We start from the raw sequence: 26,576 nt of genomic DNA on the forward strand, positions 1-26,576 counted from the left end.
GTCTGTCTTTGAGCTACTAAAAATGGTGTTTACATAAAGATTCAGATTTCGTGTTCTTCATAAGAAATGTTTGTTAAGGCCTTGTTTATGACATATTCAAATTTGATAATTTTCGGAGTCCATTTACTATGTTTTCAAGTCCGATTTCGTGAACAGTGCAAAACTGTCCGGTTTTGTCAGATTTCAAAGATTCATCAATTTCTATATGAGAACGTTGGAATCTCGATTTGATGTCTTTTGGTGATATTTGAGGACATTCCCGCGCTGAACCTTGGGTTGAACGAGATTATTATTCATGTTTTTGTCGTGGAAAACCCTCGGAAATCATGAAATTGATTACGATGCAGGTTTGCGACTTAAATGTCGATTAGTTGTTATTGTGCAACCCGATGATGCTGAGTTATTGTGAGCCAAACCAACATTTCTAGTAAGCCAAAATAGGCTCCGCGTTGGTTTTGTTGGGAAGAAACTAGAAGATAAAGCTTTGACACGGTCAAAGCTTCTCCTTCAAGCCTCATTTATTAAGGTCCATCATGACATGCATTAATGGCCATAAGACTTTAGGGGCATTTTATCATGTTATTTTGTCAATTGTCCATTAATGCAAAGATTTCCAAGATCAAGTTATTAATGACATTTCATGATGATATTTTGGCTCTTATTCATTAATACTGAGATTTTCAAGATCATTTCATTAATGGCTTAGATTCTCAAGATCATTTCATCATGACTTTTGGCTTATATTCATTAATGACTAAGATTTTAGAAAGATTTTGTAATGAGAGCAAAATCTAGGAAGATTTGGTAATGATGCTATTTTGTCTCTTCTTTGCTTGAGCCACTATAAATAGAGGAAGCCCTCCCCTCTCTCTCACGCCATTCTCACGCCTCTCTCTCCATTCTCACACACACTACCAACCTTCTCTGTTGCTTCTTTGCTTCTTGTTCACGCCGAGAAAGAGAGAAAGAGAGAGATAGCTCACCGACTAGCTCGTGTCTCTTCTTGTTGTTCGGCAAACTAGAGAGCTCAAAGCCAAGACGCCATCTTCCACGTGTTCAAGCCTCACGCCAAGATCCATTTACTCACGTGTTCAAGCTCGAGAACCGCCGAGACTCCCGTGTTCCTTTCTTGTTCTAGTTCTATTTCGTAGGGTAAGTGAATTCCCTAATATCGGGAAAGGATGTTGAGATGCGTTGTGACGTGGTTTGCTTGGACCGTTTCTCGGTCGTTTGGTTGGTCGTAGTTGGTTCATTTTCTTAGTTTGATCATGTTTCATGTTTGATGTTGTTTTGAGATAGAACCGAGCCTTGGTTGGTAAAGTGTACATGATGTGGCCATGCGTGATGTTCTCTTGTTTGAACTTTGCTGTTGATCTGCCATCGATGCGGGTGCGGTAAGGGCCAACTTATGTTAACGGCGATCGATATATCCTTACTTGATATTAGTGTTTTCATTTGCTGAGTCTCCCCGACTCATCCCCCGTTGTTTCCCCTTTTTCAGGTCCGTAGGATGGCATCTCCCCCAGTCCGCGTTGGCAATCCCGTGGAGCAGAGAGCCGAAGTGCTCACCGTGATAGATGTCAGAGAAGACCGCGCCTACCGCCGAATCATGACGCTTGTGATGTTCGATGAGGGCCTAACGGACTTGGTGCCTCATCCGTACGTGGCGTGGTATCGCTATACGAACGGAGAATGGATTGGATCCCTATGTGGGTTCAACGGTGCTTTGGCGGTGCGGGCGGGCCGGCTCCGGGATAAAGCCACGGGTGGGATGTGAGATGGCCAGGCGGATGGGACCGGGGTGGAGGTGAAGAAGCGAAGAGCGAGAAGCCATAGTGGGTATAGGATCACCCAAGCCGAGTTTTGCTATTCATAGTCGGCTAGGAACGGATGAGCCTCTAGAATATGCATGTGAAATATGTGTTATTTGCCATGGCCTGAAGGGCTTGTTAAAATATGTTTGCATGCACTGTAAATATAAGGTTTGCTCATGATGTTGCTTGTCTAAATTCCGCTGTTGTTTTAAATGTGATTGTCCCGAGTTTACGCTTCCGCTTGTGCTTATTAAAAAGATAATAATGAACGGGACGTCACGCTAATGACCCCGAGGTGGGGGCGTTACAGTCTAATTTGGTATCAGAGCAGGTTTTCCCTCCAATAGGTGAAGTTCGGGCAGCTTGCGATTGGCCAATCCGATGAGGGCAGGGAGTGGCGCCTGGGCCATACGACCTGATCATTGAGCGGCTTCTGACAGAGGTGGCGCCGGGGCAAGAGGCCTGATCATTGAGCAGCTCCTGGCAGGCTTCTAGGATGGCTAAGGGCAAGAATGATCGAACTGTGCACCGAATTGGGAAAAACGATTCTGAAATCAAAGCGGGAATAAAGACCTAGAGTGATAAGGTGCGCTGAAGATGGGGTAGTTAGCTAGGAAACACCCCTATGCATGAGAATGATTGATTGTGGTTGAATAGGTTAAGTGCACACAACAATTTATAGTGGTTTGGCTTTATAGCAAAGCCTACATCCACTCTCCAAACTAAAAGCCACAAGATGGGCTAGAATGCACTAGTAATCTGCAAGGTAAGTTACACTTAGCAAGCACTGATCCTATCAACAGATAGATCACACTATCAAGACTTAGTTGCTGCTTTCACACTTGTACACTTAAACCTTCTCACGATTACTATGCAGTAAGAACGATACACTGGAAATCTCGGAATGAAACAATATCAGCTCAGAGTATAGCTTTGATCTTTTTTAGCCTGTGTCCAACCATTTAGCTTTAAAAATCTTCTCTTATGTAGACATCCTCAATCTTCCCGTTGGAGATGATCTAGGGAAGCAAGTAGCCGTTAAGTTCCTTGTTGTGCTGCTGTTCAGTAGCTAGACCACCTACCCAGTCCTTTCCGGTTATCGTTAGCTAGCTTTCCCAAAACAGGTTTTGCTATAGCTGTCCCTTTGCTGATAGCTTTTGATAGTCTGACAAGAGCTGCTCTGATTTCCTATCGATTTTCAGTTGTTTTGTCATTCATCTCCAACTACCAACGTTGTTGCGACCTTACCTCAAGGTGCATCACCTAGGGGTTCGGCTAATGGATTATTAAGCTTACACTTAACTCGGGCTCTCCCAAGCCCTTACCAATTCGCGACTTATGATTTAAATTCTTAACATGCAAAATCATTTCAATTAGGAGTCACCTCTAATTTATTCTTTGGTGAGTCGATTAGAAACTCAAGTAAAGTATCGGGAGTTCTACTTTACTCCTTCGAACCAAAGATTATGGATTCAGAGACTTGGTTACACTAGATTACTTTAATGCCCTTTCGGTACCTTTTCTCTTTTATTTTCAAAAATATTTTGACAGGCAGCTTAGATTCATTTTAAGCTAGCTACTAACATGTGATGTCATCATGCGGGTGTGCAATCACTAACATGTAAGGTGATCATGCGGGTTCTCATTCTATATCATTCATATTCATCTATCACTCGCTCCTTCCTTCAACACTTCCTACTCCCATTCACTCTTTTATGGAGCTATCCAGATCTTGTCTCTCCCGCAGCCAAGGCAGAGAAGGTGAATCCTCCTCCTCTTTCCTCTAAGTCATCTCTCTTGGTACCCACCACTTCCATTTTTCTTCCCTTTTCTTTTCTGGGTCGTTTTGTTGGGTCCATCTTGTTCATTTCTCTGCAAACGATTAGGAAAAGGAAAACCTCGAATTATTCTTCGGATTCATTTGATACACATGGTTTTATTGATTTTTGCTTTGCTCTTGTTTGTTGCAGGTGGAATGTTGATAAAGGTGGATTTACAGTGCTGGCGCTGCTACGAGAAGATCAAGAAAATTCTCCGTAAAATTTCTCGTGAGTCTCTCTCTCTCTCTCTTTGTTTTTTTTTTCTTCTCCACTTTTTAGTTTCAAATTGCTATCATTTCTTGATTTGTAATTACTATTGCGTTGTGTTAATATAACTCGACTGAGCTCGCTATGAATTAATTTGTGAACAAGAGAAAGCCAAGAACCGTAGTACGATGAAAAGCAGAACACGGTGTTTATCACCGTCATGTACTGCTGCCCAGAGAAGATCCGGCAGAAGATCATCCGCAAGGGCGGCGAGACGGTGTTGGGAGTTGGGATCCTGCCCGACAAGCCCAAGGAGCCTGAGAAACCAAAGGATACCAAGAAGCCCAAGGTTGTAATCATTGAGCCCCCGAAAAAAACCGCCAAGCCGCCTGCTCCTCTGCTGGTGCCAGCACTGCCCCGGACCAAACCTGGTCCTGTGTCGGTGCCAGCACCACCCCGGACTAAACCTGCTCCTGCGCTGGTGCCTGTATTGCCCCGGACCAAACCTGCTCCTCCAAAGCCTCCGCAGCAGGCGCCCGGGCTGCCGCCCTCGAAGGCGCCAAAGCCGTTGGTGGGCTACTCGCCAGTGCCAGGGTATCCGGTGGTGTGGAGGAGGCCAGTGATGGGTGCTATGAAGGATGTGGGAGACCAGCCGATGAGGGTCAAGGTGAAAATAGAGGTTGCTATCGTGGACAGGGGGGCCAGTGATCTGCGATGATGGATGTGGAAGATCGGCTCGTGAGTGTCAGTGCAGGAATAGAGGTTACAACATGAGTGAGCCGATGTGATTACTTTAGCGAAGAAAACGCCACCGCATGCACCGTCATGTCATGGGATCCAGTTCAAAATTTCTCATGTCAATTACTAATGTTGTAACTTGGTGAAAGATACATAAATCTAATTTTTAGGGCTATCTTGAGGTCTTTATCTTTGTGTGTATAGAAAATTTGATAAGGTTCGTGGCCTCGAATGGCGATATATGTGGTCTGATATGTTCAACACATGGATTGTTGCTTGTTGATTTCTTCATTTCAATAAAATTGAGTCCTCTTCATGTCTCCTCTCATCCCCTTATTCATATATACTTGCATATCACTAACAAAAAACTATCATTGATATCAAAACCATGCTTTCGTGCAATCAAATTATTTAACATAAACATAGTATACTCAGTACATATATACTTGTCTCGCTAATGGCAAGAAGTATGCTTTAACAGTAACATGGATGATTTCACTTAATGATTTATAAAACATCTAGAATTAAAGATTTACCGGAGTGTGGAACCACTTTAACTTTGGGAGTTTGGGGATTGAACGTAATGCACCTCCACTACAAAAAAACATGATTATTGCGACGGATTATTTTCGTCGCTAATTTGCGACAAACTTTGCGACGGATTTATAAATCCGTCGCAAATTTGGGACGGAATTTCCGACGGAAAATAATTTCGTGGCAAATTTGCGACGACTAATTTTTCATCGCAAATTTGCGACGGATTTATTTTCCGTCGCGACGGCAGTAGCGACGAATATTTTATCCGTCGCAATTTTGCGACGAAAAAAGGTTCGTCGCTAATTTGTGACGGAAAATTAATTTTTTGATATGCACCCCACCCCACCCGTCAGTTTCTCTCTCTCTCTCAGCAGTGATTCGTCAGGTCGCCCGCTTTTCTCTCACCTTCTCCTTCTATCATTTCTCTAAATAATCCGTGCGTCTAGAAATCAATCTCGGTGAAGCTTTTCCACCGGTAAGTATCGTAGCTAATTTCGTGACTAAACATGCAACTAATATGGTCCTGTCCTTCTAATTCATCGTTGGGTGCGAATTTTTTTTTTATTGACATTTTTTTCTATTTTTGTTGTACCGGCGACCGGCCACCAATTTGCGACGGATGGTCTTTGTCCGTCGCAAATTTACGACGGACACACCTGGGCGAGGTGCCGGTCGACCTCGCCGCCATGGCGGCCTCGCTTAGATCTGGCGGAGGCCGATCGGCCTCGACCCATGGCCAGCGAGGCCGCGCGGGGTGGCCATGGCCGCTGGGTCGACCTCGCCGTCGCCCACTGGGCGACGGAGAGGTCGGCCGGCGGCCCGGCGAGCCGCTCGGCCTCACCCAAATCCGGGGAGGCCGAGCAGCCTCGCCGGGGCCGCTGGTCGACCTCGCCGTCGCACGGGTGAGGCCGAGCGGCCTCGCCCGGGCCGCCGGTCGACCTCGCCGTCGCCCAGGTCCGGGCGACGGCGAGGTCGGACCGGCGGCCATGGCGAGCCGCTCGGCCTCGCCTAGATCAGCCGGACCGGCGGCCATGGCGAGGCCGAGTGGCCTCGCCGGCGTCAGTCGAGCGGCCTCGCCGGCGTCAGCCGGACCGGCGGCCTTGCCGGCGTCAACCGGTCGCCGGACCGGCGACCGGAGAAAATTGTAAGAAATTTTTTTTTCTTTTAAATTCGGAAAAAATAAAAAATTATTTAAAATGAATGTTAAGTGATTTTGCTTTTATTTAAGTACGTGTCCAATTGAAGGTCTCGCAATCCAAGTGAATTTTGCAATTCTCTTCAAATTGACCACTTTCTGCTACCAAGATTTCAGTCAAATATCTGGGTAAGTCTTCTTTACATGGTAATTTTTTCAATTTTTTTAAATTTCAAAGTAATTGTTGCGTGAAAAACAAAATTTTCATTTTCATAATTTTTTTTTATTTAACAACAGTAGATATGATATTTTAAATATTTTACGAGATTTTTTTATTTTAATACAGACACAATGCAAAGAAACAGGGCTTGGATGTATAATAAGAACTTACCTGGACGTCAAGGATTGATCGATGAGTTTCGTACTGGGTTGGAACTATTTTTAGACTTTGCTAGTAGTAAATATGAGTTCATGGATGGAAATAAGTTAAGGTGTCCGTGTAGAAAGTGCAGTAATGGTAAATTGCATGTGCGTGATACAATTGGAGAACATCTTTGTAGATTTGAGTTTACTCCGAATTATTATAATTGGACTTGCCATGGTGAACCATTTATATCTGATGAAGAATATCGAAGAAATGACCAATTTTTAGTTAGGGAAGAATGTAGCTATTATGACCAATTGAACCCATACGAAAGGATGATGATTGATGCAGCTGGTCAGAATTTTGTTTCAGATTCGAACCATGCAAGTACTAGTTTTACTCCTACACATGAACAAGTGGGTATTAGTCATGCATCACAAATGGAAGAGATAGGAGTAACGGGTTTTGATGAGAATATGTATAATGGAGCTTTTTCATATAATCAGTTCTGGGAAGTGTTGAAAGCAGCAGATGAACCTTTATGGCCAGGTTGTGACAACCATACTAAGTTATCAGTGACAGCAAGACTGTTAAATATCAAGGCAGAGCATAATGTGTCGCAAGATTGCTTCAACTCTTTTGTTGAAGTAATGCGGGAAACAATGCCTCGTGATAATAGCATGCCAAGTGATTGTTACGATATGAAAAAGCTAGTGGATAACTTAGGTCTTCCGGTTGTAAGGATTGATGTATGTAGTAGGGATTGTATGTTATATTGGAGAGATGATGAAAATGCAGAATCTTGCAAATTCTGTAGCCAACCTAGGTACAAGATTAACAGGAGGTAGGGTCGTAATCAGAAGCGTAGACCATGCAAGCAAATGTTTTATCTGCCTTTAATCCCCAGATTGCAAAGGCTTTATGCGTCTCAAGCCACAGCTGAACACATGACTTGGCATGCAAATCATGAAACAGAAGAGGATCTAATGTGTCATCCTTCAGATGCAGAGGCATGGAAGCATTTTGATAGAACGTACCCTGAGTTTGCGATAGAGCCTCGAAACATTAGGTTAGGTCTCTGTGCTGATGGATTTGCCTCATTTGGGAAATCAGGAAAAAGTTATTCATGTTGGCCAGTTATCTTAACGCTGTACAATCTTCCACCTGGTATGTGCATGACGACACCTTATATGTTTTTGACATTGATCGTGCCTGGCCCGCAAAATCCGAAAAAGTTAATAGATATTTATATGCAACCATTGATTGAAGAGTTACAACGGCTATGGGAGGAAGGTGTCCTTACATATGATGTTTCTACCGATCAAATATTTGTAATGAAGGCTGCTCTTCTTTGGACGATAAATGACTTTCCAGCTTACGGAATGTTATCTGGATGGAGTACAGCTGGGCACGTCCACCATTGAGGTTGACCGGCGATCAAATTTGGGAGCGGGTGCAGGACTTTCCAACTGTTGTTCAGAACCCTCACGACACGACTTTTGCGTACGGAAGCACACATAAGTGGACAAAACGCAGTACATTTACCAAAAGCAGTTTATACATTGGATAAGGAGCAGAGGCGAGTTGTTTGTCAATGGTTGAAATCTGTGCGGTTTCCTGATGGATATGCTTCGAACCTCGGAAGATGTGTTGATTTGAATGAATGCAAATTGACAGGTTTGAAGAGTTATGATTGTCACATATTGATGGAAAGACTAATTCCAATAGCTTTCAAGGAAGTTCTACCGAATTTTGTTTGGGGCTCCATTACAGAGTTAAGCAATTTCCTGCATGATATTTGCTCGACAGTGTTAAAAGCATCGCACATGGACAAACTAGAGAGAGATATTCCAATTATTCTTTGCAACTTAAAAAGGATATTTCCTCCATCATTTTTTGATTCGATAGAGCATCTCTTAGTTCACTTGCCTTATGAGGCCAAAGTTGCAGGTCCCGTACAATTTCGATGGATGTACCCATTTGAGAGGTAATTTTTTTTTTAAATAAAGTTCAAATTACATTATTATATATTATGTTCCGATAAACCTCTTTCTATTGCAACTAGATTCTTATATCATTTGAAGAAAAAAGTGAAAAATAAGGCACGTGTTGAAGCTTCAATTTGTAATGCATATATTGTTGAAGAAGTGACAATATTTGCATCATATTATTTTGAGCCGCACATGCAGTGCAAGAGGTGGAGAGCAGGCAGAAATGATGAGGGCCCCATTGATCCCAATTGCAAAGCATTCTCTATTTTCAATTATCTGGGTCGACCAAGCGGCGCATGTCAGTCTCGTTACCTAACAGGCGAAGAATTGCATGCAGCCCATACATATATTTTACTAAACTGCCCAGAAGTCGAGCCATACTTCGAGTAAGTGTAAATTTGCAAATATATGTATTGTGTGTCAAATATTTGCTAATATATAAATGGTATTTATTACTAGGATTTTCCAAACTTCAATGTATGGACTACCACAAAATGAGTTTGACCGTATGTGCAACGAACAATTTGCAGCATAATTCAAAACATATGTAAGTTGCCTATGGACCGTTCACTTGCCTTATTAAAATTTTATACATCATTTATTGAAATATATATTATTGACTTTGCGTGTGTAACCTTAAGTTCACAATAATCATGATGAACTTGGAGAGCAAGGATTGCTATATTATTTGTCATGGGGTCCACAGTTAAGAGTGTGGAGTTGGCCAACATATTTCATAAATGGATATAATTTTCACACTCAAGAATATGGAATGGGAAAAGCCACAATGAATAGTGGTGTGTCTATTCGGTCATCCAATGGTGGCAGTTCAAAAGATGATTTTTATGGATTGTTGGATGAAATCATAGAGATAGAGTACCCTGGACCATTAATGATGCGGGTTGTGTTATTTAAGTGCAAGTGGTTCGACCCCGTCAAAGGAATGAAGGTGCATACGAAGTTTAATTTGGTTGAAATAAATCACAAGAAAATGTATATGAAATATGAACCATTTGTCTTGGCACAACAAGCAATTCAAGTATGTTATGCATCATATCCTAGTTTGAAACGTGATAAAGCTGATTGGTGGGCTGTATGTAAAATCAAAGCACGGAGAAAAATCGAGGAACACTGGAAGGATAGAGCCTATCAATAAGAGGAAGTTTGTAACACAGTTGAAACTGAGGAATATAACATTCCAACTTTACGAGATCCATGTGGAGCTATGATAGATGTGGATCCAACAGAAATTTGCGAATTAGATGTACAAGACTGTTCAGAATATGATTTTGGGACAGATGATGAAGACGAAGAGCAAGACGAAGACGAATTGGAAGATGAAGACGAAGACGAAGATTAAAATTTTTGTGACAAAACACTAATGATGTTTAAATATTATTGCGACAAGTGTTATTTTGGTTGTCATAATTATTATTATTGTTCTTGTTATTATTGTTATTGTTATTAACATTATTGTTGTTGTTATTACTGTTGTTGTCGCTTATTCTTCTTAATTTAATTGATCGTCGGAAAATTTGTCGCTAAATGACGACAAGTCAAATATTATTCGTGCGATGACATTTGCGATATTACATTTTCCATTGGATTTGAATCGTCGCTAATTTCGTCGCTCATTTTACGACAACAACTTATTCGTGGTTACTGTACATCGAAGAATTATTGACGGACCAAAAAATTCACGGCAATTGTTCGAATCCGTCGCAAAATTTGCGATGGATTCGAAAATGTCCTTTATTTTTGGAATCCGAAATAAATCCGTCGGAAATTTGCGACGGAAAGATATTGTCTGTCGCAAAATTGTGGATGGGAAAAAAATACGTCGCAAATTTGCGACGGACAAATACTATCAGTCGCAAATTTGCGACGGACCAACATAATGTCCGTCGCAAATTTGCGACACAACAAAGTCCGTCGCAAATTTGGGACGGGAAAAAATTCCCGACGGAAATTTGCGACGGACAAAAAAGTCCATTGCAAATTTGCGACCAACATAATGTCCGTCGCAAATTTGCGACGGACACAACAAAGTCCGTCGCAAATTTGCGACGAAAAAAAAAATTCCGTCCCAAATTTGCGACGGACCAAAAAAAGTCCGTTGCAAATTTGGGACGGGAAAAAAAAAATTTCCTCGCAAATTTGCGACGACTGGGCGGCGGCGTCCAGCCGCCGCCTAGTCCATCGCCGCTCAGCAGCCGCCTAGCCTCGCCGAGCTCGCAGCAGCCGCCCAACCGCCGCCCGAGGCTGTCGCAGCCCAGCTCGCCGCCCAGCCGCCGGCCGACGCCCGTGCCGAGCCCGGCACTATTAACCAGGCCAAAATCTAATTATTGTTGGGTTTTTCTAGGCCTTGAACCAAGTAAGCAACTCTCTAAATCCTACCTACTATAATGAGTATTAATCGGACTTGTTTACGGATTGTTTAGTGTCTGATTGGTTGGCTAAGTTAGGGGTCGATTTCAGGATTGCATGTGGTTTTGATCGATGTTCGACTGGTTAATTTGTCCATTATATCGCCGATTAAGCGTTTAATGATTATCGGGTGATTGATTAAGCGTTTATTCAGAAAATGCATTAAAATTGAACAATTCTGGAAAAATTCCGAAAAATTTCGTGAAAATTTAATAAAGTCATATTTTGGGAAAATATTAAATTTGGCGAATTTTTTTTAAAAAATTAAAAAAACCAAAATTTCAAAATATCACAAAATGGCAAAAAATAACTGTGGCCACCCAATTTGAGTAAAATTTAATTTTTTTAGGTGCCCGAAAAAGTAATAATAATAAAAAATTCAAAAATTTCAAAATATTATAAAATGGCTTAAAATACCTATGGCCACCCATTTTGAGAGAAATTGTAAATTTTTTAGGTGCACAAAAAATGTAAAAATAATAATAAAATAAACAATTGCAAAACATTACAGAATGGCTTAGAATACACGTGGCCATCGACTTTGAATGAAAAATAATTTTTTTTATGTTGCCAAAAAAAAATTAAATATTTAAAAAATTTGAAAACTTCACAGAATTGCTTATAATACTTGTGGCCACCCATTTTGAGTGAAATTTAAATTTTTTTTACGTAGCCAAAAAAATTTCAAAACTTTACAAAATGGCTTAGAATACCCGTGGCCACACACATAAGTGATATTTAAATTTTTTTAGGTGCCCAAAAAATTGCAAAAATAATAAAATTAATTTTATTATAAAACTTCACGGAATGGCTTAGAATATTTGTGGCCAGCCACTTTGCATGAAATTTCAATATTTTTAGGTGCCCAAAAAAAATTTAAAAAATAAAAAATTTTGAAAACTTCACAGAATGGCTTATAATACATGTGGCCATCCACTTTTAGTGAAATTTACATATTTTTAGGTGCCCAAAAAAATTAAAAAATAATGAAATAACAAAATTTCAAAACTTTACATAATGGCTTAGAATACCTTTGGCCATCCACTTTGAGTGAAATTTAAATTTTTTTAGATGCCCAAAAAAATTAATGGCTTATAATGCCTGTGGCCAGCCACTTTGATTGATGATCGTGTGGCCGAGAACGAAGATCATGTGGCTAAAATTGATGTTTCATGGTTGTTCTTGTACTTGATGAATTATCGTGTGGTTTGAAAGTGGATCGTGTGGTTAATTATGGCTAATGTCGGCTTACCATGGCATATCGTGCTCATATATTGATGTTTGATATCAAATTGAGTGCGATTTATAGTATATTTATTCGTAGATAATTGCACGTCATAAACACTCGGCATTGGCCAATTAAGAGGGAACATTTTCTGCTTGTCAACCAAAATGGTAAGCTTCGTCATGTACGTCATTAGGTGTCCGTAATACGTGTTCATATTTTTTTACATATTTGCCTAACCTTCCTACTTGTCAGTATAAACGTGGAGGTCACATGCATAGAAGACCAACCTCTTCAACGGGGTCCTCCCCGGCCCTTTCCTCGTCTCATGTCCTTTCATCTAACCCGCAACCACAATATGCTGATGGACAATATGGACACGTTGGTCCTTCCTCCAATGCTCAAGAATATGTTATGGGACTTGGCCACATGCCAACTCAATCTCCTCCAGTTCCATCTCCTTTGGCTCCCTCTCCTTCCGTTCCACCTTATTATTCAGCGCAACATTCGTATAATGACGGAAACGAAGGTGAAGAAGATAACCGATTCCTGATATGCCCATTTGGAGATTCGTAAGTACTTCAATTTTTTTTTTTTAGTATATGTAATATTTATGGCTTTCGATATGGATGTCAACTGAATTGTCGATGTTGCACAATATCCGTATGTTTGCAGATTCACGGATGCTACGTTTGTTGTGAGGGAACTGAATAAAATAGTTAAAAACTATTGGATGGGGAAGTATGTTAATTACAGAAGTGTTCCACAAGAGGTGAAAGATTTGTGGTGGAATGAGTTCAAGGTAAGTTTTAGATATTCTATTTTCTTATCAACTAAGTTCGATATAGTATATTGATGGTCAAGAATGATGTAAATGGACCAGAACAGCTCTTTACTTTTCGGTACTAAAGGGACAAGATATTTTCCCCGATATGAACTTGACAAAGTCTATCGCCGAATTGTATGGTGCATGGTAATGGATATGTGACCATCATAATAACTTTCAGTTTTGCTTGTAATGATTGCAGCGGAAGTTCAGGTGGGATGACCAGCAAGAGAATGAAGTGAGAAGAATTTTTCAGAAGAAAGTCAGTGATCACATATGAAATGTGATGAATAGAGCGAAGAGTAGGAAAGTGAAGCCGGCTTTCATTACAGCTGACAATTGGGCGGAAATTAACGGAATTTGGGAAACTGAGAAGAGTCAGCAAATCAGTCATCAGAATAAAAAGAATCGATCTTCCAGTTCTAGTGAAGGGTCGCCACATATCTTTGAAATTTGTATCAACATTGGGGAGCATCGCAAGCAGTGGTAAGTTTGTTAAATAAGTTATGAGTTAATTTAATTCAATTACTCATGTTTACATTTTGTAGGCACAAGAATTGGGGACGGAACCGACATTTGCAGCTACATTTGAACGCACATTTCAAAAGAAAGATAAGACGTGGATTGGCGATCGAGCAAAAGCTATTAAGGTATGTAAGGTTATATTTTGGGTTTTATGGAAACTAGAATGAAAATCGTGAATGCTTTTAATATTTATGGTAGATATATATATGAAGTTATTTTATTTTCATCTATATTGTTAATATAGGAAAAATATGATGAACTTTTAATGGGCAATGCTAGTGGTAGTGATGGTTCTGCAAGTGCATCTGAGCCATCAGTTGACAGTATGGCATTATGAGTGGAGGCAACGGGTGGGGTGAAAAAAGGAAAAATATTTGGAATAGGATCCTTGTCAAGGATGTTCACCCCGAATCAAGCTGGAACTTCATCATCCAATGCGACTGGTCGAAGGAGGACACGACATGACAAGCAATTGACCCAAGAAGTGAACCAACTGAAAAATATAATTGTAGAGAGGGACGAAGAATTAAATGACTTGAAACAGCAAATGTAAATCGTTATGCGACACCTCAACATCAATTGCGGTGAGGTTCCTCCTGTATCCCCTGCCAATCCAATAGGTGATGAGCATAATGATGAGCGACACAATGATGCTGACATTGATGATGATGCTGATGATTTTCTCGGTCATTTCTAGTTAAAATTGCCAAAATCGGGGGTAAGCTTGCTTCACAATCTTATATGACATAAGTGCAGTTTCACCCAATTTGTTCCTGCCCTACAATTACTTTTTGTGCACAACTTTCTTACTGACAGGTTCAACGATCTAATTTTTCCTATGTGACAGAAATACGGTTTACAAGGGTGAAAAAACTACAGTGGATGTCAAAGTTGACTCATACTCATATGTAAGAACATTGATGTTCGTCCTGAAATATTTTTTTGTTAACCCTCTTACTTGTTTTTTTATACCTAGTTCCACATCCATGCATAAGCACTTCTTTTATATTCTTGACTGATTGAATATCTTTATTTATGTATCTACATTTCATCAGGTGTCGACAAAAGTGACTGCTTTTGGTGTCCTACCGAGTACTATAGCTGCCCAATCATGTGTCTGGTTTGTCGATTTTTCGTTTTCTAAGCAGAATCTATGGTTGTCCCGCCTCCTATGAATGTTTTGAATGTATTATAAGATTTGATATCAAATATCATCGTGTTAGGCTTTGCAACTTTGCATATATCATTATTTTTTGCGGACTAGCATCTTTCCTTCAATTACATTTTTCAATTATATGGCATTGTGTCTGGTTTGTTCGTTTTCTATTTCTGAAGCGGAATCTATGGTTTTCTCGTGTCCTTTGATTGTTTTCAATGTATTACATGATGTTCATTAATGCCTAGCAATTGATATGGACAAGATTTCATGGCCGAAATGCTGTAAAATTTGCGACGAATATTTACATACGAATTTTGCGACCATTACAGTTCGTGGCTAATTTGCGACAAATAAGTAGCGACGAATCAAGTTCGTGCCTAATTTCCATCCAATACATTTTGCGACGAATTTTGCGACGGATTTTGCGACGAATTTTACGATGGATTTTGCTACGGATTTTGCGATGAATTTCGCGACGAATTTTGCGACGAATAAAGTTTGTGGCTAATTTGCGACGAATTATTTGCGACGGATTTTGTGACGGATTTTGCGACGAATTTTGCGACGAAATTTGCGACGAAATATTTGCGACGAACTTTGCGACGGATAGTGTTCATGGCTAGTTTGCAACGAATTTTGCGAAGAATTTTTTTTCCGTCGCAAAAATTTGCGACGACCTAGTAGCGACGGAATTTTTTCCGTCGCAAAAACGATTTGCGACGGATTTTTGCGATTTTTTCGTCGCAAAATCCGTCGCAAAAAACATGTTTTTTTGTAGTGCTCGGACTGTCGCTCAGAACTCATGTTGGTGTGGCTTGCCTGTTGGAGTCATGAGCCAAAGGGGCTTTCTTCCTCACGTCGTGCTCCTCTCTAGTGGCGGCGGACCACCATGAAGTGCAGACTCCATGGAAGGCCGTGAAGTCTTCTATGGCTAGATGTTGAGCGACGAGCCGCACGAGCTATTGCGGGAGTTGTGCCCGATTTGCCGTCCGTCCGCCTCCTTCATCAGTCTGCCTCGGTTGTCATCAGGTTCTCAAGACCGAAAGAGTCTTGCACTGGTGATGGATGTGATGATGATAGGGGGGAAAAACCATATAATAAGGGTTTTTTTGGGCAATCATATAACAATCTGTTCAAAGAAGAGATTGTCTTTTATTTTATTTTATTTTTGGTCACATGTATTTAGTTTCTTCTCGTTATAGTTATATAAGCCTATGCATTATTTAGGGTAATTATCCCTTATTGAGTATGGAAAATACCAAATAAAAATATTTGTCTAGTTGTATGGCAAGGAGTTTTAAACTAAAAAATTAAATGAATACACCTACAATAGAAAAATTTGAAAAGAAGACCTTTTAGTTTTTTTTTCGTAAATTAATTTTTTTATTTTAGTGTATTTGGATTTCCTTTATATTAAATGTTCTTCAAATGTCATTTTGTTTCGATCTTTTGAATGACCGAATGAAAATTTGGGATCCTTATTCCTTATTTAGATTTGATTGAACTGTAAGATTAAAAAGAACTTTTGAACGATACTTATTAAGTGTTGACACCTATTTTTAATTTGCCCAAAATTAATTACACAAAATTTAGGAATTAATTTTCTTTAATTCCTAAAACAAAAAAATATTTCTATTTAAATGCATTGCATATAGACATTAGGCATATGTGCATTAATAGGGCCTATTAGAGCATATTTTCTTAAATTTTAAACAAAAATTAAAAAAAAAAAAAAACGAAATCGATTCGGGCCGGGTCGGGGCTGGGCCGACCCGACCCTTTTCTTCCTTTTTCTTTTTTTCTTTTTCCTCCTGCGCGGGCCCAGCCCGTTTCCTTTTTTTCCTCCGCGCGGACTGGGCCTGGCCCGGCCCAACCCCTTCCTCTCTTCCTTCTCCCTCGTCGGTCGCTCTCTCCTCCCCTGTTCTCCCCTGTGCGCGACCGAAGCGTGACACACGGCGGCGCCGCTCCTCATCGTTGTCATCCGGTCAGAGGAGGCCGAGGCGGCACGCCACAAGGACTGGCCATTAAGGCCAGTCCCGTCTTCCCCATTTCCCGGGCTCTCTCTCTCCCTCTCTGCTGTCTCTCTGCACACTCCACAGAATCGGCCCCCCCTCTGCACCGGCCTAATGGCCGCGAAAGTCATGGTAGGAGCAGAGGCCGGTGCAGAGCATTGAATGGAGCAGAGAATGGCGTCGTCGTCGTCGGATAGACAGACCAGACAGAGGAGGGAGAGGGGCGTTTTTTTCTCGGTCGGTTTTGAGCAGAGAGAGAACAGAGAAACCGTGAGGGAGAGACCCAGAGAAATTGAGCGACTTCGAGAGAAGACAGAGTGAACAGGGAGCCTCAGTCAGCCTCGCCGTTGTGCGTAACCTCCGGCCGCCGAGCCAGGGGCGGTTTTTGAGAGAAAAATAGAGAGAGAGAGAAAAAGAGCACCGAGAGAAAACAGGGAGAGAGAGAGCAAACCGAGAGCTCGCCAAAGCAAGAAGGAGAACCAGCAGCGTCACCGTCGCCCACGGAGCATCCGGAGACCCCCAGAACGCGCCGTCGACCGGTGAGTCTCCCCCGGCCGAGAACCGCCTCTGTTTTCCCCAGTTTTCCGGCGTGGTTGGGCCGGGACTCGTGCCGGCCGTTTCGTGCGAATCCCGGCCCATACCGACGTCGGTCCCGGTCCCTGCTCACCGTTGGAGGCGAACCAAGGTCGTCGGAGCCGACCGAGTCGCCGGAGGAGGCCGAGATCCCTTGATTTTTTCCGCGCACACTACCTGCTCGATGAAATGCCTCAATGAGGCTGGTTTGTTTTTGGCCGTCGGCCGGCGAACGGGTGATCGAACAGTGACCCCAGTGGGTGGAGAGGTTTGATTTTAGTCCCAGGGGCCGATTTGGGGGCGGCGCCTATAACAGCCTGAATTTCGATGTAATTTCGGGATCAATAAATTGACCATATTTCGCATTTCATTTTAGTAAGTCTTGCCCAGAGCTGATCACTCTCGGGATACTAACCAATGGGATATGGCTAACTAGGAAAATGATACGTGGACCAGGGACCCGATCGTGAATTGGGCACCGATCTCGAGAAATGACGAGAGAATATTATGAACCAGTATGGACCGATCTTAGGAAAGGTAACGGATCGGTTTGGCCAAGGCCAACGATGTACCATCGGATCGCGGGTGATTCCGCAAGGCCAGAAAGTACACGTGGCCAACCGATCTTGAACTTGAACCGAGCGATCGTGACCTCTGGAACTAATGATAATTTCTCATTCTCTCAATGATCGAGACCATTACGATATGGATAGCCCTAGGTCGATATGCGTAACTCCTAAACAGCCGCTCGTTAGTGAGAGACCCTGAAATTGAAAGTTTAGCGAGTTTTGTTCACGAAATTGAGCTCGGATTTCGAGGTCGATTTTCGAAGGCTTAAGAGACTATTTTTGGGAATTTTACGTCATATTACGCTGGCCACACACGTTTGGGGTTAGTACGAGTGAAAATTGGAATTTCGGTCCGGGGGTGAGAAATTACGGTTTTGCCCCTGTGGGCACTGAGGCCGGATTCGGAGGCCGTTTGAGGTTATTTTTCGCGGCCAATGTCATTTTGGGGTGGCCATGCACATTTAGAGTGGTTTTGGTCAAAAAGTGGAATATCGACAAAAATTGAAAAAATAATATTATTTTATTCCCGAAACTTTGCAGTCAGTTTTCGAGGACTTAAAAAGTGAATTTCGCGATTCCGACGCCATATTATGTTGGCCACGCACATATGGAACGCGGGTGTGCGAAAATTGGAATTTTGACCCAGGACCGAAAAATTACCAAAATGCCCTTGGACCCATTTTTGGTAATTCCGAATTTTTGATTTAATTAGGGGGCTAACCAAGGTGAGTTAGGGTTAAACCAGGTCTGGTCAGCTTGGGTTAAGGATGAATGACCATTTTACCCCTAAATTATTGGATGAGAAGGAAGGATAGCCCTTGGATCAAGGGCAAAATTGTCCAATAGCCTAAGATAATGACACTTGGAATCCACTAAATCAATTGTTGACCCTTATTTGACCAGATCACTCTCTCTCCAGCAGACCATTCAGCCAAATCCCCGAGAATTTCCTTCTTCTTTCCCATTTTACGTTTGCGGTTCACGTTACGCTCAACCCAGTCACGTTCACTTAGAACAGTACCGGTGAGCTGTCCCCGCCAGAACCAGCACCACCAGCAGACCCTTTCCGCCCAAGATCGGCCACCCTCGGCCCATTTCCAGCCAACGACGAAGCAAACAGCAGCAAATCGCCGTTTCCGTCGTCGCCGCGGACCGCCGGCTTGCATCGGAACGCCGCCGTCGATCCTTACCGTTCGTCGGTGATCGACCGCCCGTTCCCGTCATCCCGAGTCGTTAATAGGCGAGTATAAACCCCAAACCCTTAATTAGTCTAATTATGTCCTTAGGAGGTAATTAGGGGTTAATTAAGCTCATTTAGGACCTAATGATGTTTATTTGGGTGTAGGATGATTATGATAGGTCATTAGGGCTTAATGAGGTTATTTAAGTGTGGATTAGTGTTCAAAACAGCCCCTGTTCTGGTACTGTTCACAAAGTACCGAAATTGTGCATATTTGTCTAAGTTTTGCACTAATTGAATTCAATGATTCAAGGCTTGAAATTAGACAATTCAAGTGTTAATTAAGCTCATTTGAGACTTTATTATATGTATTTGGTGGTTGGATGTTTGGAGTAGGTGATTAGGCCTTAATGAGATGGTTTAAAGGTGGTTTAGTGCCTAAATGTTAATTTTTCCTGGTACTTGTTCATTCAGTACCGAAAATGCCTAATTTGTGCCCAAGTTGAATATTCTAAGAATAATGGACTAATGACAAGAATTTAGGCATTTTTAGGGGATGATTAGGACGTGTATAAATCCTATTGAATGACCCCGAAGTGGTGAGAACAACTATTGAGATGGATTTGCCCAGGGCGGGCCTTTAACGCATTGAACTACCTTGGAATGAACGTGCGAATGAATGTGGGATTCGTTGAACCAAAGTGGAAATATATTGAATGTGCCAAGGATGCGTTGAATTCGTTGATTTGGTGAATGATTGTGTTCGGCATGTTGGCTTAGGTATTATCGGTGTAGTCTGGACTGGATTAGGTAGTACTAGTGTGTAATTCGGACTGGATTGAGGATCGATCGTTGGAAATTAAGTCTAAGGAATTTAGTGGGATTATTAGAAATAATTATTGGACTAGCACAGGATTAATCGGGGATTATGTGATTGAATGCTTGGGTATGCCCGGGTTGATTGGCTGGTTGATTTACGTACCCAATTGTTGGGAAATTGAGTAATGCCATGTCGCGTGGATGCGTGGCCGACTTGTGCGGAGTGTGATTGGCCATATGATGGCTTGATTGGATTATTGAATTGCACATTGTGGAATTGAGCCGCATGGTATTAATTGGCCAGTGAACGATTGTTGCGGCATGAAATTAACTGAATGCTTGAATTGTGCTGATGCTCATGTTGCATTTCATGGCACGCATAGTGAATGCCGGGAACGAGGCGTGTGATGAATTGTGCAAGAATGCGTGCCTGCCATGAGCATGTGATCACCTAAAATACCCTGAAGCGTTATACGCTGGGTTCAGATAATAATGAGTTGTGTGATCACCTACGGACCTTCGGGTCGATACCGTCCTCATGCACTTTGAAGCAGGACGATGCCCGGTACGTCCGGAAGGCGACCATCCTCATGCACTTTGAAGCAGGCTAGAGACACTGGGCCAGATCGGTTGCTGCGCCTCATGCACTTTGAAGCAGGCTAGACGCACCGGGCCATGAAAAAAATTGATGACTCGAGTCGTAATAATAATTAATTTGGGCAAGTGTGCCAGTGTGGGCCAGTGGGCCAAAGAAATGTGCATGACATGTCAATGATATTTGCATGCATAAACATGCATTGATTGGCATGCGAGTGTGTGAGACTCGGTGTGTGACCATGGGATTGGCGTACGTGTGATAATGTGTACCACGTATGTCCCGTGATTATTACATATTGAACTGTCTAACCTGCAGGGTCAGCCAAGTAAGAGATCTGGGTCAGAGGGCCTAGGTCGGAGTTTATTTATAAATTGGTTGGTTATGTTGTTTTGTGCTGTCGGTCAGGAGATTGCATGTTAGCCTAGCCTAGGTTTAGGGGGTCATACTCGCCGAGATTCGTCTCACGGTTGTGTAAACCGAAACATTTTCGGACCCCGGCCGTAGGATGCCGAGGACACCACCACTTTTTGGGATGCTGCATTTCATCCAGCGGTCGTTGAGCGTGCACCCCTGTGGAGACGGAGCAGATCGGAGAAGTGGCTATTTGGTTATTCCTAGGAGTTGGTGTTTTATTTGAGTTGTTGGGAGCACTGTAAAAAGAGTTTTAAAATAGTGATATAAGTATGTACATATTTTCTGCGCTGATTGTTGTTTATTGCTTGGCTATCCTTAGTCTCATGCGATTTATTGTATGGGTGTATATATTTATTTATATACGTTGCTTCCGTATGTGTTTGATCTCTGATTGGGCGTTGGGTCGGCAATGCTTCCTGGGAGCGTTGCACCATAATCGACCGTCGACGGGATGTTGCGTTCCGGTAGAGTACGGGGCATGACAGCGCCGGTCTGGGTCCGCCGGCGAGAGGCCGATTTTCGGCTTCGCCGGCGGCTGCTCCCACGGTTCGGTCTGACCCGGTTCAGCCGACTCGACCCGGGTCAACGCCCGGGTCGGATCCGTTGACCCGGGTCGGATCCGACCCGACTCGGTTTAATATTATATTTTTATTTTTATTTTTATTATTTTATTTTAAAAAAATAAAAAAATTATTAAAAAATTTCAAAAAAAAATTAAATTTCTTTTCTTTTCTTTTCTTTTCTTCTTTTTCTGTATTTTTTTTTCTTTTCCGAAAAAAAAAATTAAATTAAAATTTAAAATTTTTTTTAAAATAAAAAAAGAAGAAGAAAAGATCTTTTTTTAAAAAAATTATTGTGTGATATATTCTAAATGTTTAATTTATTGTAGTATTATTATGCATATTTTTGTCTTGTTTAAATTAGACAAGCCTGAGATTGCGCGGTAATATTTTGCATGTTATTTTTATTATCGCTGTATTATTATGCATGTTTTTAATATAATCGCATGAGTTGTGTTTTGAATGTCATCTGACTTAGTTAAGGTTAGAACCTTAGGCTGCATGAATTGTTGTGTTCCTGACTGCTGATCGTTTCCGATTATGCACTCGCTTGATCACCTCACATGTTAGGAGAAAGGTCCTAAAATCAATCCAAATTGCCTGACAAATGTTTTCAGAAATGAATAGGGTAAAATGGTACCGAAAGGGCATTAGTTATCCAACTAGTGTAACCAAGTCCCCGAACTCATTTAATCTTTGGTTCGTAGGAATAGGGTGATTCTCCCATCACCCTATTTGGGTTTCTAATCGACCCACCCCAAATCGATTAGTGGCGACTCCTTGATATAAACCACTTGCATGTTAAAAACTTAAACCCTAAGTCGCGATATGATATGGGCTTGGGAGAGCCCGAGTTAAGTCCCGAACCTAGACTTAGCACGTACCAGGCGAGCCCCCCTTTTTTTGCATGTTCGATGAAAAAGGGCTCGGGAGTTCGGTCGCGACATTAAGTAATTCTTATGAAGTGCTCTCTTGTTTTCATTTTTTTTTTTGAATCAATTTTATATCAAGTGGACTTTAGATAAAATTGTATCATGTAATACTTATATCGTGACAACTTATGCAGTATCGCCGGTGAATCAACTTTTATTTTACTTTATCTAAGCAAAAAACTGAGCTTCTCTATGTATAGAAAATATAATACAAGCCTAAAATATGTACGCTTAATGATTTGTTGATAAAACGTTGATATGTCTAATATTACCATCACATAATATACTATTTTCGTGCTTACATAAGCCAACCAATTTTGGCTACTAAGACATATTATGCAGGGCAAATAAAGAACAGAATTCTATATATTTTAAATCAAAACACCATTTCGTCTTACTTTTTATTCATTCCAAAGTTACCCGTTATGAAAATTAATATCAACTTTCATCACCTAAGCTTCACTTTGGAGGTAATTCTCATTTTTATTTTTCTTCCTTACGCGTGCTCAACACTAGTATCTAATTAAGGGAACTTTCCCATATGCACGATCTTTCTAATCAATAGCTTCTTGCTCTTTACACGGGTGAATTCCACTACCACATTCGCCGTCCCCAGTCATTTTTTCCGAAGCCCAGTATTATTCTAACATACATTGCCAACCAAATCGTGTGCGTGTAATTTGGTCTTATTGTCGATGGATAAATCATTCTTTGCTTCTTCCACAACTCTTTAATTAAATTTTGTCACGGGTTCAAGGTCCAATTTGGACTTCAAATCAAACCCTGTATCGTTGGTTTGGAGAACACGGCAACTACCTAACCCATGTTGGAGACAGATCAGCAAGGTTGTTTCTTTTCTTTTCAAAGTTTAAAGTTAGTATTTTTCATCATATCGTTTGAACTTTCTAGGGATCATGAGCTTCTCTCCTCCTAGAGTAGGTAGGTCACATCGATCAAGCCACGTAAATCTATTGCGCCATTTAGTTCCTTGTTTTATATATTATTGTGTTCAATCACTCGACGTATTTAATCATCAGTCCATACAATTTTAGTTTCATGTTCTGAGCTAAGCATTGCACCGTACAAGACAACACAGATCACCCCAACACAGTCACCTATGAATTCCCTCGAATTCCAACTTCATGTGCAGTGAATTGTCGAAAACAAATTCAATGCAAGAACAACAATCAGAGGACTGAAATCACATGAGCAAAAGGATAGTTTAAGAAACAAAAAGCCTCTAACACACAAGTTGGAAATTCAACTTTCGCACAGTGTCTATGAACTAGGGGTACTGAGCTGACAAGTAGGTTTATAGACACTGTGTGAAGCACATGTCAACTTAGTAGATGGCGAAATACCACCTCATCACCTCAGGTGCAAGAGGCTACTATACCTGCCTATTCGGTGGTAGCCAACCAAAGCAGACATGGTGTTTATCTTACTACCCGAGGTCCCCTAATTCCCCCTAAAGGCACTGATTTATCAATCAAGGAAGAAGAATTTGGAGATATCAATCAAAATTACAAGATGATTCTTGCTAGAATCAAGTGATTGATAACTCTTGTAATATATAAGGAAACAATACAACAATGGAAAATAATATATGAAGAGATCATTATATTACAAGAGTTGTTAATCACTTGATTCTAGCATTTCCAAGATGATTCTTGTGATTTTGATTGATATCTCCAGATTCTTCTTCTTTGATTAATAGATCAGTGCCTTTGCCCTCTCTATCTTTTTCTTTTCGAAAGAGAGCGAATATTCCGACCAAAAAATAAAAGAAAGAGAGCTAATACGGGAGGTGACATTGGGGAGTCCCAGCCCTAGGGGATTCCTCCCCTTATTTTTTTTCCCTTGAGCCTTTTAAGAACCTGTTCAAATCTTCATGTGCAGTGAATTATCGAAACCAAATTCATGTAAGAACAACAATCAAAGGACCGAAATCACATATGCAAAAGGACAGATTAAGGAACAAAAAACCTCTAACGCACAAGTTGGAAATTCAACTGCATAAAGCAAAGTGATGAAATTGTACCCATCATTGCCGCAGACGCAAGCCCTCCTACAATGGAGGTGATGTCATATTTAGGGACGTCATGAGTGCATCACATGCTTGTCCCTAGTATTCAACGTGACAGTGACATGAGAACTAAAATACGAGTTCGGCGCACACTTTGGTTGACTTATGTTCATCACGCGACTCTAAGTCATGCACACAATTTTCTCAAAAACTTCAGATGGAAGCAGATGAGCTACTGACTATATAGGGACCGTTCTCTTTCTCCACCAGACCGTTCTCATTCTCAATCATTCATATTCATCTATCACTGACTTCGCACTCCCATTCACTCGTTTTTGGAGCTCTCCAGATCTTGTCTCTCCCGCAGCTATGGCAGAGAAGGTGAATCCTCCTCCTCTTTCCTCTAACTCATCTCTCTTGATACCCACCACTTCCATTTTTCTTCCCTTTTCTTTTCTGGGTCGTTTTTTTTTTGTCATTCTATGATTGTGATTCTTCAGAAAAACTATCTATCCATTTAGATTATTATTTTGTTGGGTCCATCTTGTTTATTTCTCTGCAAACGATTAGGAAAAGGGAAACCTCGAATTATTCTTCGCATTCATGTTATACACTTGGCTTTATTGATTTTTTCATTGTTCTTGTTTGTTGCAGGTGACCAAAATGTTGATAAAGGTGGATTTGCAGTGCTCGCGCTGCTACAAGAAGATCAGGAAAATTCTCTGTAAATTTCCCCGTGAGTCTCTATCTCTCTCTCTCTCTCTCTCTCTCTCTCTCTCTCTCTCTCTCTCTCTCTCTCTCTCTCGCTCTTTGTTTTTTTTTTTGCTTCCCCACCTTTTAGTTTCAAATTGTTATCATTTCTTGATTTGAAATTACTATTGTGTTGGTGTTAATTTCATTCGACTGAGTTTGCTATGAATTAATTTGTGAACAAGAGAAATCCGAGACCAGATATACGATGAAAAGAAGAACACGGTGTTGATCACCGTTTTGTGCTGCAGCCCGGAGAAAATCCGGCAGAAGATCATCTGCGAGGGCAGCGAGACGGTGCAGAGCATCGAGACCCCGCCTGACAAGGATACCAAGAAGCCCAAGAAGGTCAGGTTCATTGAGCTGCCGAAAGAAACTGCCAAGGCGCCTGCTCCTGTGCCAGTGCCAGCACTGCCCCGGAAAGCCCCCAAACCTACTCCTCCAAAGGCTCCACAGCAGGCGCCCGCGCTGCCACTCCCGAAGGCGTCAAAGCCAGTGGTGGGCTACCCGCCAGTGCCGGCGTATCCGGTGGTGTGGAGGAGGCCAGTGATAGGTGCTGTGATGGATGTGGGAGACCAGCCGACGAGGGTCAATGTGAAAATAGAGGTTGCTATCCTCGGCAGGGGAGGCCAGTGATGTGCGATGATGGATGTGGAAGACCGGCTTGTGAGTGTCAGGATAGGAATAGAGGTTACAACATGAGTAGCTGATGTGATTACTTTAGCGAAGAAAACGCCGCTGCATGCACCGTCATGTCATGGGATCCAGTTCAAAATTTCTCATGTCAATTACTAATGTTGTGACTTGGTGAAAGATACATCAGTCTAATTTTTTGGGCTATCTTGGGGTCTTTATCTTTGTGGGTACAAAAAGATTGATAAGGTTCGTGGTCTAGTATGGTGGTATATGTGGTCAGATATGTTCAACACAGGGATTGTTGCTTGTTAATTTCTTCATTTCAATAAAATTGAGTCCTCTTCATGTCTCCTCTCATCCCCTCATTTAGCACATATCCATGTCTCTTGCTTGCCCCCATGGTGATTCACTCTGTGAAAGAGCATGTCGAGTGCACTATCGAATGACCTTCACAAAATGAAATGATACGATGATGATTGTGACTATCATTTGGCTTGATGATATTGGTATTCGTTATAGCCATATGTCCTACATACACTCTCTGCTTGTTCCTGCATATATTTTGGCTCTTAAACTTGTGTATACAAGTACTCAAAATCTAAACTCAAACCCCCCTCTCTCACTCTCTTCGTTTGCCACGAATTACAACCAGTGATCACTTCTTGGTTTGGGCCCAGAAGAGTAGTTCATTCGTAATCCTCTGATTCCAAGAGGGGGCGACTTGCTTTTGTGCAATCTA

The 26,576-nt window shown here is 41.6% G+C and overlaps 1 protein-coding gene and 1 pseudogene across 1 annotated transcript; both read left to right on the forward strand.

Moving 5' to 3' along the window:
* Window positions 1-3,529: 3,529 nt before the first annotated feature.
* On the forward strand, window positions 3,530-4,899 carry LOC115662819 (protein PYRICULARIA ORYZAE RESISTANCE 21-like; annotated as a pseudogene).
* A 19,766-nt stretch (window positions 4,900-24,665) lies between these two features.
* LOC115666669 (protein PYRICULARIA ORYZAE RESISTANCE 21-like) lies at window positions 24,666-26,185 on the forward strand. Its single transcript, XM_056316053.1, has 3 exons — window positions 24,666-24,832; window positions 25,106-25,187; window positions 25,389-26,185. Exons 1-3 carry the CDS (start codon window positions 24,821-24,823, stop codon window positions 25,835-25,837), a joined length of 543 nt encoding a protein of 180 aa, XP_056172028.1. The 5' UTR covers window positions 24,666-24,820; the 3' UTR covers window positions 25,838-26,185.
* The last annotated feature ends 391 nt before the right edge of the window (window positions 26,186-26,576 follow it).

This window comes from Syzygium oleosum, unplaced genomic scaffold (genome assembly GCF_021117445.2).
Source record: "Syzygium oleosum isolate NSW1041296 unplaced genomic scaffold, Sole_v2.1 Sole_v2.11, whole genome shotgun sequence".
Lineage (NCBI taxonomy): Eukaryota > Viridiplantae > Streptophyta > Magnoliopsida > Myrtales > Myrtaceae > Syzygium > Syzygium oleosum.

Excerpts from the sequence above, each read along its gene's own strand:
- LOC115666669 (XM_056316053.1), top strand. Across the intron at positions 25,188-25,388 it reads AATTCTCTGTAAATTTCCCC|AAATCCGAGACCAGATATAC; the intron begins GTGAGTCTCTAT and ends TGTGAACAAGAG.